Source organism: Meleagris gallopavo, chromosome 8, assembly GCF_905368555.1.
Source record: "Meleagris gallopavo chromosome 8, MGAL_WU_HG_1.1, whole genome shotgun sequence".
Lineage (NCBI taxonomy): Eukaryota > Metazoa > Chordata > Aves > Galliformes > Phasianidae > Meleagris > Meleagris gallopavo.
In genome coordinates this window covers 22,412,433-22,425,906 of record NC_139411.1, presented here as the reverse complement: position 1 = coordinate 22,425,906, position 13,474 = coordinate 22,412,433, and the positions used below count along the sequence as shown (strand labels likewise).

At 61.6% G+C, this 13,474-nt stretch overlaps 2 protein-coding genes across 2 annotated transcripts; one reads left to right on the top strand and one right to left on the bottom strand.

Moving 5' to 3' along the window:
* Positions 1-3,155: 3,155 nt before the first annotated feature.
* On the top strand, positions 3,156-12,808 carry SEMA4G (semaphorin 4G). Its single transcript, XM_085229964.1, is given in 16 exon segments — positions 3,156-3,894; positions 7,160-7,366; positions 7,449-7,597; positions 7,682-7,744; positions 7,829-7,927; positions 8,393-8,486; positions 8,698-8,811; positions 8,947-9,126; positions 9,287-9,455; positions 9,524-9,668; positions 9,752-9,974; positions 10,048-10,163; positions 10,247-10,398; positions 10,473-10,534; positions 10,761-12,206; positions 12,289-12,808. Coding segments are annotated over 15 exon segments (2,892 nt in total). The 5' UTR covers positions 3,156-3,629; the 3' UTR covers positions 11,615-12,206; positions 12,289-12,808.
* On the bottom strand, positions 12,798-13,451 carry MRPL43 (mitochondrial ribosomal protein L43). Its single transcript, XM_085229961.1, has 3 exons — positions 13,310-13,451; positions 13,130-13,236; positions 12,798-13,047 (listed from the first exon to the last, which is right to left on the bottom strand). Exons 1-3 carry the CDS (start codon positions 13,438-13,440, stop codon positions 12,833-12,835), a joined length of 453 nt encoding a protein of 150 aa, XP_085086087.1. The 5' UTR covers positions 13,441-13,451; the 3' UTR covers positions 12,798-12,832.
* Positions 13,452-13,474: the final 23 nt, after the last annotated feature.

The window sequence follows — 13,474 nt, the reverse complement described above, 5'->3', positions numbered from 1 at the left end:
CATCGCTGCTCATCCCTGGAGTTTTTCTGCTCCCTCCTGTCCCACCTGCTGCTGACCTGCCCTTGCCGTGTGCTGTCTGTCTGTCCGGACCGGCTGGGAAGGCTTCCCCTGCCTTTCCCTGGGGCAGCAGGGCAGGGGAGGGCAGGCGGAGGCTGCCGTGACTCAGCTGCTGCTCCCTGCAGCCAACCTGCACCTGGGCAAAGCATCCCCATTTCCACTTGTAAACGTCGGCACCGGGTGGGGGGAGTGTGGCATCCAATTGTGCAGAGGTTGGGGGCAGTGACCCCCCGCTGCTGTACGGAGCCAGGGAAAAGTCTCATCCATAAAAGAAACTGAGCCCTAAGTGCCCGCTTGGAGCCGCAGCAGCAAGGACTGGCCATGCCCATGGCTTCTGGCACATTACAACTTTCTCAGACAAATCCTGCAATTGTAATTTTCCTTGCTGGCTCCCGGCCCCAAGGAACGGTGGTTCGGAAACTTTGCTCAACATTTCAATGGAAGAGGATCCTGTGCCTTTCATGCTCTGCGCCTACTGGAGCATTCATCTCAGGGCCGATGCGCTTGGCAAGGCTCACAAGAACTGCACCGGGTCAGGATGACCTGAGCACCAATGGCTCCTTGTGTCCAGCTCTGTGCTGCGCCTGGAGGGATGCAGGGGAGCTGGGGGGAGAGCTGCTGTCATTCCCGAGTTGGGTTCATCCAGAACCAAGGGGCTCTTTCTGCACCCCTTTCAATACAGCGTTGGAGCTGCGAGCTGGTGGGCACCATGCTGGATTATCATGGATTTCACAGGGTTTCATAAATCCCCAGCTCCCAGCACGAGGAGGTTTTGTAACTTGCGGCACCGAGCCAAATCCCTGCAATGGGGCTGCATCTTGCTGCTCTCGCTCGGAGCGAAGGAGGGGCAGCACCAGGAGCAGCCCGGCCTCCCCACCAAGTGCTTTCTGACCAAAGGCAGCAAACTGGGGGCAGCCTGGAGCACCCTGCGTGCCAAGGGCTGCGGCACTCTCCGCGTTGTGAGATGATCCCAGCAGTAAATGGAGCACTGTGGCTGTGTTGTCGTTAGCAGTGTCACTTGGGATGGTGGTGTGGTGTGATGTGGAAGCCATCATCATGCTGGCTGGGTGTCAGAGGGGCAAAGCGGGCTGCAGGCAGGCTCACTGGGAACCAGCTGGGTGTTCTGAGTGACACAAAGGGCAATTACAGAGCAGCCAGGCTGGGCTGGCTGGCTGGGCACTGCAGCGGCTCCTCTTCTTCCTCCCCACCCAGCTGCACTGCACCGCAGGGCTGGAGCAGGACTGTACTGTGTTGAGCCCCCAGCTCTGGCTGCAGCCCCAGGAAGGCTTCGCATGGCAGCAAGGCCCGGCCTCTGCACCAGTGGGGCCCTCCATTGCTCCGGAGAATCTCATGGGGGCAGCAGAGCAAGCGGAAGCTCTGAAAATAGATCTGTTTCCAGCTGCCGATGACTCGCGTTAATTAATTAAAGCCTCGCAAGCTCAGGCCTGTAAATAGGCAGCGTGGAGCACACCGGGCTCAGCTTGCTCTTTGCTCATGCACTAATTACCCCACTCCAAGGCCAGGAGCTAGCACAGCCTGAATTTGGGCTTGGGGCCACGTGGGCGGACAGGAGTGCTGCTGCGGGACAGGACAGGATGGGATGGGATGGGACCGGGACCTGGGGAGAAAGGGGTTGAGCCATGGCTGGTGGTTGCAAACAGCTGTTCCTGTGCCCATCCCTGTACCAGGAAGGCAATTGCAGGCAACAGAGCCTCCTTGAACTCCCCATAGGGACAGCTGGCATGCAGGTGGCTCCCTCCATGCCATGCCACAGTGGAGTCGGGATGCAACCCAGGGGACCACACAATCTGAATTCTCCATCCCAAAAAAGCTGTGTGGGCAGTGCTGCTGCCCTGCCATGCTCTGGGTCCGGTTGGCTGTGCCGGGCAGGGCTGCAGTGAACCTGGTGCACAGGTGTCTGTCTTCCGTGAGGAGGGCAGGAGGCAAGGCGAGGTGCGGAGGAGAAGCGAGGACAGGAGGAAATGGCAATCAGCTGCTGGAGCGTGCAGGTGTGGCGGGAGAGCGGCCAGCAGCCTGGGGAGAGGGCAGCGTGCTGGGAGCGGTGCTGCACGGCTCTGCCAACACAGCAAGGAGGCACAGCACCCACCTCCCGCTCCAGCCAGCTTCCCAGTGCCCTAGATGCGACCTGCAGATTGCGTGCCGTGCTTGAGCTTCACGTCTTTGTGACGGATGAGGAAGGAGGGCTCAGCCACGTGGGGCAGAGAAGGCTCCAAGGGGCTCAGCACTCCTAGCACACCCCACGCACACGGTGCCAGCACCCCCAGGGCAGCACACCGGGGGATCTTTGGCTGCAAGCTGGCTGTGGTGCGATGAGGCCGTGCTGTTGTTTCCCCTATTAAGGACTTTGCCCTCACACAGCTCGAGGCCGGGCGCAGTGCCCGGCTGGGCGTGTAGGCTCGTGCACCTGGCTGCTGGCCGTGCTCCAGGCACCCACTCACCGGGTTCGGGGATCGGGGTGGCCTCAAGCCGGGGTGCTGCGGGACTTGGAGGTCACTCCCGCCGCTCTGCGCTCTGGCCCCCGCAGCACCTCAGGTCCGCGGCCCTCACAGCCCCGGGGCGGAGCGCGGCGCGCAGGGCGGCCGGCAGGGGGCGCCGTAGTGCGGGCGGCACGGCACGGCACGGCACGGCCCACGGCGGGGCCGCGCACAGCGACCTGCGGAGGGCAGCTCAGCCAGCGCCGCGCCGCGCCGGGCGGAACCGGACCGAACCGAGCCGCGCCGCAGGCAAGCGCCGGGGAGATGGGATCGGGGCCAGCTACCGGTGGGGTGCGGGGTTCGGGTGCTGGATTTGGGGTTTTGGGTCCGCAGACGAGGTGCTGCGTGCCCCAGCGTAGGGTGCGAGTGCTGAGCACGGGGTGCTGGCTCATCACCGGGCAAGATTTGCGGTGCTGCGTGCGAGTGCCGGGTCTGGCGCTGCGTGCACAGCTACGGTCCGGTGCCGGGTCCGGTGCGGTTCTGTGTGGCGGGCCGGGCTGCGGACAGGCACCTCGAGAGGGTTCGGGACGGAGGTGAACGGGGATCGGGGGTGCTGGGAGCGGTGCCGGCGGCGGCAGGGCCCGGGGCAGGATGGAGGCGGGGGACACCTGGCGGGGACTTTTGGATGACCACAGCTGCGGGGGAGGAAGGGACGTGCGGGTCTGCTGGCTGTGCAGCCCATCCTCCCGGCCCGTTCCGCTCAGGGTTTGGGGCTGCGCCGCTGGAGCTCGGGGATGCCCCGAGCAGGGGGGTTGCACCGTACCGGCTACCGTGCTTGTGCCGGGGCAGTGCATTGCGCCCTGCTCCTGCTCCTACTGGGCTGTGCTCGCACCGCCCGCAGCCCAGGTGGGCCCGCGGCTCCTCCGTCCCGGAGCCTGAGGCGGGGGTGGGGGACGCGGGGGGGAGCCGGCGGTGCCAGGGCACCGTCTGTGAAGACAAAGAGCTGCCCAAAATGGACGAGGAGCACAGACTCCCCCAGAGGCAGGGATCTGTTGCTGTGAGTGATGCCCGCTGCCGGCCCCCTCTGTGGCTGCGGCCCCCACCCCGACGGCCGTGGTGACGTTGCCGCCGCCCCCCATGGGATGTGGCCGACGGGTACGGGGCAGAGCTGCCCCGCCGTGCTGTGATCCCTATCAGCGCTTTGTTTTTGTGTTGCAACCGGAGGGGAAAGAAAAACACAAAACCAGTGCCAACCCTTTCAGCTCCCACGAGCGAGGGCTGCGCGGCTTTTCCTCCCCCCACCTCCGACGTCCATCTGTTGGAACCTTTCCCTGCTTTCCCCACCAGAATACCGGCAGCGAATGTGGGGTGAGGGCAGTCGGGTGGCTGCAGCAGGAGGAAGGTGAGGTTTTGGGACACCTTTGGTACCGGGCTTTGCTCTGGCTGGGCTCAGCCCCATTGCTGCTCCCCTAGGGGCTGAGGATCACTCCATCTCACCGCTGCCAAACCCATGCAAATCCACCCGGCTCTGATGTGAGTGTGGCTGCATGGAAACCACATCAGGAAAGGCTGAGTCCCACACTCGTGGGGTGTATGGGAGTGGGATGCGGAGTTAAAGAGCATCAGCTGCAGTTTGACCCCAAAGCTGGAGTTGTTTTGGAGGGAAACTGGAACAAACAAGATGAGGTCGTTAAGCTGGAACCAATAAGAGCGTTGCCATCATCTAGTTTTGCTGGAATTCAGGGAAAAAGAAATAAGGAAACAGTTTATCTTTGGAATAAATAAAGCATAAAGGAACAGGCGTGCAGGGAGCGCCCGCAGCCCCATGGGCCAGGGCCCCTCTTCCCGTATCCCACAGCCATGGGAGCAGTGCCTGAAACCTGAGCACCAGGGAGAACCCCGTGGCAAAACCCCGAGCAAATCCCGTGGTGACCAATGGCCCAGCAAGATGGAGCGCAGTGCGTCCATGGGGATGAGCAAATGGGCCCGAGTTCGTCTCAAACCCCAAATCTGAGCAAAGCTGCACCGGCAGCTGCTGGCTCTGCAGCATCCCTTTAAATTTAAGGTTGAGGCTTATGAGTTGGGTTGTTTTTTTTTTCATTTTTAATTGTTCCTGGGGGTTTAATTCTAAAATTATTCTCCTGCTTCTGCTGGAGAAGCAATGTGCTCTGACCACAAATCCTTTTAAGGCTGAGCTGCACGATGAGCCACGGCGTGCAAGAGAACTGGCACGGGGACCTCTGCTGGGAGCTCTGCTGGGCACAGAAGGCTGTATGTCTGTCCGTCTGTCTGTCTGTCCATCTGGCCATGCAGTCTTGTTTTGCCACAGCAGGGGGAAAAAAAAAAAAAAAACAGAGAAACTGTTTGTTTTTTTTTCCGGTAGAGATTTTCCCAGCGCTGCCTGCCTCTCTCTGGAAATGTGGGGCTGGGGCGGCGATGCTGAGGATGGAGGAGGTGGGATGTGGAGATGGCTCATCCCTGTGATCCCGCAGCAAGGTGGAGGCACAGCACCTCGCATCCCCATCCCCCCGTGTGCTGGTGGGGGCAGCTCGGCGTCCGGCTGCGGTGTCTCAGCACACTTCTCAGTTCCTGTTTGGCTCCCATGGCGCTCTCCCTCTGCTGCGCCCACATCCCAAATTTGGGGAAAGGAGAAGCATCGCGTGAGCCGCGCTATCTCGTGCATCTCCTGGGAAGCGCCTCGGGGTCGAGCAGGGTTTTGTTTAAAGAACCAAAATAAATGCAGAGCAGTGCTGGTGGAGGTCACGGCACTCCTTCCCTCCCCGGCCCAGCACCCAGTGCATCACAGATCCCCTTTTCCCGGAGGACTTTTGCCAAGTTGGCGTTTTTCTTGCTGCTGTCGGCAAAGTCCTGTCTGGCTGAGAAGTGGATTACCTCCTGGCCTGGGTCGCAGCCGCAGGCATGTGGGGATGGGGATGGGTGTCCCTGCTGTGCCCCGTTTGGGGCCGTTCGCTGGCGCTGCACCCAGGGATGTTTTATGATCTGCTGCAGCAGAGGCATGGGAGGGCTGTAAGTTGAGGAAAAGCTGCAGAAAGTTGCCTGGCAACCCTCATCCCACCTCTGCTCGCTGGGTACCGCGGGATCTCGCAGGATTTCGCTGCCTTTCCAAAACTGAGGGCTGCCGGGGCTGCATGACCCTAAATGGGGATTATCATTTTGCTTAGCTTTCCCTTGTCTCCCTCCCTCCCTAAGCCCGTAGCTGTGCGGCTCAGGTGCATGCACTGCTTTGCAGAGCGTGGCTTAGGGATGCTGGTGGCCGGGGGAGCTCTGGGTGCCCCCCAGCTCATCCCATGCTCTGGGCTCAGACTGGGAGCAGGGCCCCCATGTGGGAGTGGGCATGGAGTGCCCAGGTCACTGCAGCGTGGAGAGCACAGCAGTACTCTGATCTGAGTTGGACTAGGGATGCTCTCATTTTCCGCCTGCTCCTTCCCCTACTCTGTAAGTATTAAAAAAAAAAACAAAACTAAAAAAACCCACAAAAACAAATAAATAGAAAAGAGAAGCTCAGAGCAACTCTTTCTTTCGGGTAAAACATTAACGAGCTCTTGGAGCGAGCTGCTTCATTTCCTTCAGGACAAAGTTGATCTGACGTGGGGGTGAAGGAGCCTTCGCACATGGGCGCAGCCGCTGGGCTAGAACGGCACGACGTGCCCAGCCCCGGCGCTGCCTGGGTTCTCCCGGGTAAAGTCCGGCGGTGCGGTGTGACGAGGGCAGGGTGTGCACGCAGGAGGTGCGGTCCGGCCATGAGCGTGGCTGCGCCGTGTTTGTTCCCGGTGGTGTTTGGGCTGTGCTGAGCTCATAGCTCTGAGATGTGACATGGGCAGGAGATGCTGTGTGCCTGCTCGCTCACTTCTGTGCCCTGCTGGTTTCCTGTTGTTTCCCTTCTCCCTCCCCTCTGCCCAAAGCCCAGTGCGGTATTTGCTTTAGGGAATCTGTCTGCAGCAGGCGTGTTTGAACAGCTTCGCTGGAGGGCCAGGTATTTGGTGTATATATAGAAAAAAGCCCTAAGCAAACAGGTTAATGCCAGCTGCTTTGCAGGGAGGTCTCCTGTGCGGAGATATCCTATGGTCTCTGTCCTCAGCAGGCAGCTATGGGGTGCTGGGATCCCACATCCCATCCTGCCTCCCCATGTCTCCCCATCCTCCTGTCGCAGTTACAGTCCCCGTGGACGCTGGTGTCCCCGTGTGGCCACTCAGCTCTGTGCCTCTCTGTGGTGGTTTCTTAGCCAGGATTTGCTTCCTGGCTGGGAGCTGAAGATGCTGAGCTTCAAGGCAGCTGTTGATAAAAGGGAAACTGAAATATAGTGGAAAACACTGGGGGGAAAAAAACAGTCTTGCTTGAAAACACATGATGGAGGTGCCAAGTGACCTTGTTTTGCTTTCACTTTGCCCTGTGCTGCATGTGCCTGGAGCATCCTTCCCCAGCCCTCTGTCCTCAGCAGTCCTGGTCAGCTCTCTGCACATTTGGGGTTTCCTTTACTTCCTGCCAACTTCTAGCTTGGTTCTGGGGCTGGAACAGAGCCCTTTGGCTTTCAGGTCACACCAGCTGCCCCGTTACCTTCTTTGCATATGGATAACCTGGGGACCACCCCTCGTGGTGGCCAAACTCCTGTGCCCAGCAGCCCCTCTCACCTTGGCTCTCTGTTCCAGAAGGTTCCTGGGCAGCCCATCCCCAGCAGCAGCTGTGCCAGCCCCTCCAGCCGGGGGCTGCCCTTGCTGGGCACCGGGGACTGAAGATGTGTGGGGACACGGTGCGGCTGCTGACCGCCCTGCTGGTGGCCGTGGCCATGGGCTACCCCAACCGGCGCTCTGCCACTGACCTGGATGCCACCCCCAGGATGACAGTCACCTTTGATGGTAAGAGGGCCCAGGGAGGGAACAGGAAGGAAGCTCACTCTGCTTGGGAGCGTTTCACTGTGAAAACCATTTTTCTCCGCAGAGTTGTCAGGTGTTCGGCGGTTCAGCGGGCACAGCCTGAACTACACCACACTGCTGCTGGAGGACGAGCGCGGTGTGCTATATGTGGGGGCCAGAGGGGCCATCTTTGCTTTCAATGCCAGCAATGTGGCTGATGGCTCGCACCGCATGGTGAGCTGGTGCCCCCCATTCCCAAACAGCCTCCAAACTTTTGGCGTGGGGTTTCACGCTGTGATGGCACTTCTCCCTGTACAGATCCGTTGGGAAGCATCTCCGGAAAAGCAGCTGGACTGCCTGCAGAAGGGCAGGAACAACAAGGTACGGCCATTACTGGGCAGTGAGGGTCCTGTGGTGTCCCCAGGTGGTGTCCCCAGGCAGTAATGTGCGTCCTGTCCACCGCAGACCGAGTGCTTCAACCACGTGCGGTTCCTACAGAGGCTGAACACCACGCACCTGTACGCCTGTGGCACCTACGCCTTCCACCCGCTCTGCGCTTCCATTGTGAGTTCGCTCGTCCCCATCTGGGGTGGCTTTGGGGTGGCAGCACCTGGGCACAGTCACTGTCACACTGATGCCACAGGTCCCTGACGGCCACGTGGGCTCCTGCATGTCCCGCATCCCTCCCACAGCCATGATGTGTGCCCCCATGTCCCCAGCTGCTCACGGCAGGTCTGTGCCTGTTCCCCCAGCTGTACTGCCAGTCTGGTTTGTCCCCAGCCACTAGAGGAGCCACCACACTTGGCTCCATCATTATTTAAAGTGCTTTGAACTACAACCCTCAAAGAAAATAACTCCTACGGTGACACAGATGTTGCAGGGAGGACCCAGCCCAGCTGAGGACAGCATTGGGTGTTGGTGTTTTGTTGGGAACTCATCCTGCCTGGAGGGGATGGCTGTGGGCGTGGCTTTGTCCTTGCCCTAGTGGACACATGGCTGTCCCCCATGCTGATGTCCCCGGTCCTGCAGGATGCTGACAGGTTCACACTGCCCTCCCGCTTCGAGGAAGGCAAAGAGAAGTGTCCGTACGACCCTTCCCGTGGCTACACTGGCCTCATTGTGGGTAAGTGACACTTCACCAGGTCAGGACACTTTGGGCCACTATGGGGGCAGCCAGCCACATGGACTATGCTTGTGGAGGGTGCAGTGAGATTGGGTATCTCCTTCCTTCTCCTCCTCCTCTGCCTGGGGCACGTGGATGTGGCGGCTTTTGGAGCTGTCCCCACAGTCTCTGGGGTATGGTGGCCATGCTGACGGGTGCCTGCCCTGTGCAGATGGTGGATTGTACACAGCCACACGCTATGAGTTTCGGAGCCTCCCTGACATCCGGAGGAACCTGCACCAGCGGCCGCTGAAGACAGAGGAGTCCCCTCTGCACTGGCTGAATGGTAAAAATGTCTCTGTCCCCTGGGATTGGTGCCTGTGCTCATCCAGAGTGGTGTACTGCAGGGGAAAACTGAGGCAGGGAGGGACTGGTGACCTGGTGAGTTCCCAATTGCTACCTCTTGCTCCATTTCCCCCAGATGCCGAGTTTGTGGCCTCCATGCTGGTCCAGGAAAGCAAGGACAGTCTTGTGGGTGACGATGACAAAATCTATTACTTCTTCATGGAGCGAGCAGGCGAGGAGACCACATCCTTCTTTGATAAGAGCCAGGTGGCTCGGGTGGCCCGGGTGGCCCGTGTGTGCAAGGTAAGGGTGTCCGGTGGAGCAGAGGATCCAGGCATGCACCTGGGGGCAGAGTTAGTTGTGTGCTCTGGAGGGTTCCCCTAATGGGGAACGGGGACTGTGAGGATGCGGACTGGCTCTGCACTGGGGGTGCCGGGCTCAGTGCACCCGCCAAGAACTCCTGCCCACCTTCCCAGAGTGATCTGGGGGGAAGAAGATTCTGCAGCGCAAGTGGACATCCTTCATGAAGGCGCGCCTGGTGTGCTACATCCCCTACTATGAGGTGCTGCACAGTGTCTGCAGCCTGGACAGCGGTGGCTGGGCCAGCACCGTCTTCTACGCCGCCTTCACGCTCTCGGCGCAGTGGTGAGTGGAGCCAGGCGTGGGGCTGGATGGAGGTGGTGGTGGGGGATAACGGGAGGTCCTGCACCCAGGAGGACGATGGAGGCCTCGGCCGTGTGCCGCTATGACATCTCCGAGGTGCAGCGTGCCTTCGAGGGGCCCTACATGGAGTACCAGGACTCCTCCCGCAAGTGGTCCCGCTACGATGGAGCAGTGCCCGAACCCCGGCCCGGCTCTGTGAGTGCTGGGGATGTGCGGGTTTTGGGGAAGGGGCACAGATGGGTGAGCCCCACTGACAACCGTGTCCTCCTCCTGGGCAGTGCATCACAGACAGCTCCCGCCGGAGGGGCTACAACTCATCGCAGGACCTGCCCAACAGCGTGCTGGACTTTGTCAAGCTGCACCCGCTGATGTTCGAGGAGGTGCAGCCGGCGGGCGGCGAGCCGCTGCTGGTCAAGAGAAGTGTGGCATACAGCCGCCTGGCGGTGGACCGGGTGCAAGCTCTCGATGGGCGCTCCTACGACGTGCTCTTCATGGGGACGGGTGAGTGTAGGACATGGGACGGGTCCCTGCGTGGTGCTGGGGATCCCTCATCCCCTCACCGCCCTGTCTGCAGGGGATGGCTGGCTGCACAAGGCCGTAGTGCTGGGCTCAAGCCTCCACATCATCGAGGAGGTGCAGGTGTTCCAGGACTCGCAGCCTATAGAGACGCTGGTGGTGTCCCGCAGACAGGTGAGGAGTAGCTATGGGGCTGGGGGTGGCATCGGGCACCCCATGTGTGGGGCAACACTGCGAGCTGGCCCTTTCCATCCCAGAGGAGCCTGTATGTGGGGGCTGCTAGTGGAGTCCTGCAGGTGCCCCTGGCCTCCTGCGCCAGGTACAGCTCCTGCTATGACTGCATCCTCGCTCGGGACCCCTACTGCGCCTGGGACGGCTGGGCCTGCCGTGACACGGCCAGCGGGGACAGGTAGGGGCACTGCTGATGGGCGGTGGCTGTGGGGCCAGCAGCAGGGCCATGTGCTGAACCCCAGTGTCCCACAGCACAGGGCTGGTGCAGGATGTGCAGAGCGGCAATGTGGGATGCCGGAGCGGCTCTGGGCGTGGTAAGTCATCATAGAATCACAGAATGGTTGGGTTGGAAGGGGACCCAAAGCCCATCCAGTTTCAACCCCTGCCATGGAGAGTTGGAAGGTCAGGATGCCCAGGATCCCATGCAACCTGGCCTTGAACACCTCCATGTGGGAGGCACCCACAGCGCTCTGGGCAGCCTGTGGCAGGGCCTCACCTCCCTCCAAGTGATGAATTTCCTTCTGACATCTGTCCCCGCAGGCTTCCTGCCATGGAAGAACCGCACGGTGCTGTGTGGGGATGATGTGCTGCTGCCCTGTGATCAGCGCTCCAACTTGGCACGGGCTGTCTGGCTGCTGAATGGCAGCGAGGTGCCAGGCACTGGGCAGGAGCAGCTGCGCGTTGGGGTGGATGGGCTGCTGGTGACCAACACACTGCCAGGACACAGTGGCGAGTACCGCTGCTATGGTGAGGAGCGTGGGCTGCGCACGCTGCTGGCTGCCTATAGCCTTACCGTGCTGCCCCAGCTGCCTCGTGCCACCACCACCACCACCTCTGGGCCCATTGCGGCCAGCCAGGCTTCTGGAGACACCAAGGTGGTCTATGTGTCTGCTATCGTGGTGCTGGTGGTGCTGTGTGCCGTGCTGGGTACCGTCCTGCTCTACGTGTCCTGCTTGGAGAAGCGCAGGGGGAAGTACGTGCTGGGGGAGCCGCGAGCTGTGAGTCCTGAGCTGCAGACCGTGTCAGCCAGCTGCCTGCGCAAGGCCCACAGGGAGGATGAGGAGGAGGAGGATGAGGAGGATCTGGCTTATCCCTGCCTGCGCATCATCCCTGGTGAAGCACCCACAGCCATCGTGTCCTCAGCCAAGGAGCTGCCGGTGGCTGTGCCCCCCCCTCCTCCGCCACCGCTGCCCACCGAGCTCACCAACGGGGTGGGCTCCCTGCCCAGCGTCCTCCGCAAGATGAACGGCAACAGCTACATGCTGCTACAGCAGCAGGACGAGCCGCTGTCCTCACCGCTCTACAGTGCGTCCTTTACAGAGGAGCTCAGCAAGATCCTGGAGAAGCGGAAACACATGCAGCTAGTGGAGAAGCTGGATGAGAGTTCCGTGTAGGACCGGGGTCCCACCAGTCCCTTCTCCCACCCCTGCCAGCAGTGTTACAGACTCAGCGAAACTACCTCTGGGACCGCAGCGCTGGGCTGGGCCCGGGCTCGGCCATCCTTTGGCTTTTCACTCACTTTCGAGACTTGATGTACAGAAAAAGAAACAATGGGAAAAGAAAGGGAAAAAATATCCCCCAAAGAAGAATCTATTTAAATTTGGGAGCTCTATTTATGTATAAAAACCCACCAATGGCGACCGCAAGCTGGAGGCAGGAGCTGGAGCACAGCTGACGGAGGACATGGGGAGGGAGGGCTTGTGTCTGTCTGTCCATCTGTCCATCCAGGCAGGCAAGACCTTGTCCTGGATGTATGGACCTGGCCCACCCCATTGGGCATCCCCAGCCCTGGGTGCTCAGGCACTGAGAGGTGGGTGCAGAGCGGGACTGTGGGCTTGCGGCTGTGCTGCAGGGCCACCAGCTGCTGCCTGCACATCTGCTCCCCAGGGCTGCCTGCAGGAAAGATGCTCAGCGAGGGACAGCGAGGAAGAGGAGAGCTGTCCCCACAAGTGGGATGAAACTGCCCATGCCTGCCATCAGCCCAGGGTGAGATGTGGGATGGGTGCTATGGGGAGGGGTACCATTGTGGGGAACCTGACCCTGACAGCGTGTTGCCCTCCCCCTGCAGGATGCTGTTGGCTGCAGGGCTGCTCTCCGTGCCTGAGGGCCACGCACACCATTTGGCTTGTCTGCATCTTTGCCATGTGGTGTGGGAAGGGACCAGCGTCCTCTCGGCATTCTTGCCCTGCAGACTGGACATGATGCACTTTTGCATCCTCATGCAGTGCCAGCAGATGCTGGGATCTTGGCCGCTGCCCCTGTGCCACGGACTGTCCCCTCACACGCTGAGGAGCCCTGCCCCAGGCTTGCTCCCTGCGGGGCCTCCAGCTCCCTGTGGCCCTGCTGGCCCTAACTCCCTCTCCACCCTCATCTACCTCTGTCCCTCACCCCGGGGACAAGAGGGACATCCCAGCTCTGTCCCTCCGTGTCCCCCTCTGCCACCCCCTGGACTGAGGGCATCGCCCAGAGCACAGCCCCCTCCCCACCGGGCATTCCCTTTCCTCTCTGGGGTGGACGAGCTACCCCGAGGCACATCGCGTTCCCCCGGTACGGCCCCAGGGCAATAAAAGCGACGGCTCTGCGTGGAAGCGGCGGTGCTTCAGCGTGCGGCTTTATTGCGGCGCCGTGCGGGGGCCGCGCACGGTGAGGACGGAGGGTTTGTTGGTGAGCGGGTGCCACTGGCCCTGCACGCTGGGGTTGGCGGTGTGGAAGGGTTTGCGGATGCGCACGATGTCCAGGCCGGACTGGGAGGCCAGCTTGGTGGCCAGCTGCACGATCTCCTCGCTCGTCTTGCTGGCGATCACCTCCTCCCGCACCGTGCCGTTCACTGCGGGACAAGACGGACGCTCGGTGTCGCCGCGCCGTCCCCGCGGCGCCTCCCGCCGTCCCCCCTCCCGCCCCGCACTCACGGTACTCGGCCTGCAGCACGGGCGCGGGGCAGTCGCACGGCCGCACGTACACCACCACGTCCGGGTGCCGCCGGGCGAAGTCCATCGCCTCCTCCTCCACGAACTGCCTGCGGGACGGAGGGGGGGATCCGAGGTCAGGGGTCAGAGGTCACGCGGCGGGGCGGCGGGCGGCGGGCTCACCTGGCTCCGCGGGCGTCGGGCGCGGCGGGGCTGAACACCACCTGCAGCCGCTGCAGCTGCCGCACGTAGCGGCCCACGCCGTTGTGCAGCACGGCCGTCAAGAAGCGGCTCGCCGTCCCGCGGCCCGTCATCTCGCCGCCCGGAAGCGGAACGGCGCTCCGCGAG

Bases quoted from the DNA above. Each gene is read 5' to 3' on its own strand.
- MRPL43 (XM_085229961.1), bottom strand. From the start codon at position 13,440: ATGACGGGCCGCGGGACGGCGAGCCGCTTCTTGACGGCCGTGCTGCAC. The intron at 13,237-13,309 runs GTGAGCCCGCCG...TCCGTCCCGCAG, and splicing joins CCCGACGCCCGCGGAGCCAG to GCAGTTCGTGGAGGAGGAGG. The intron at 13,048-13,129 runs GTGAGTGCGGGG...CTTGTCCCGCAG, and splicing joins CGTGCTGCAGGCCGAGTACC to TGAACGGCACGGTGCGGGAG.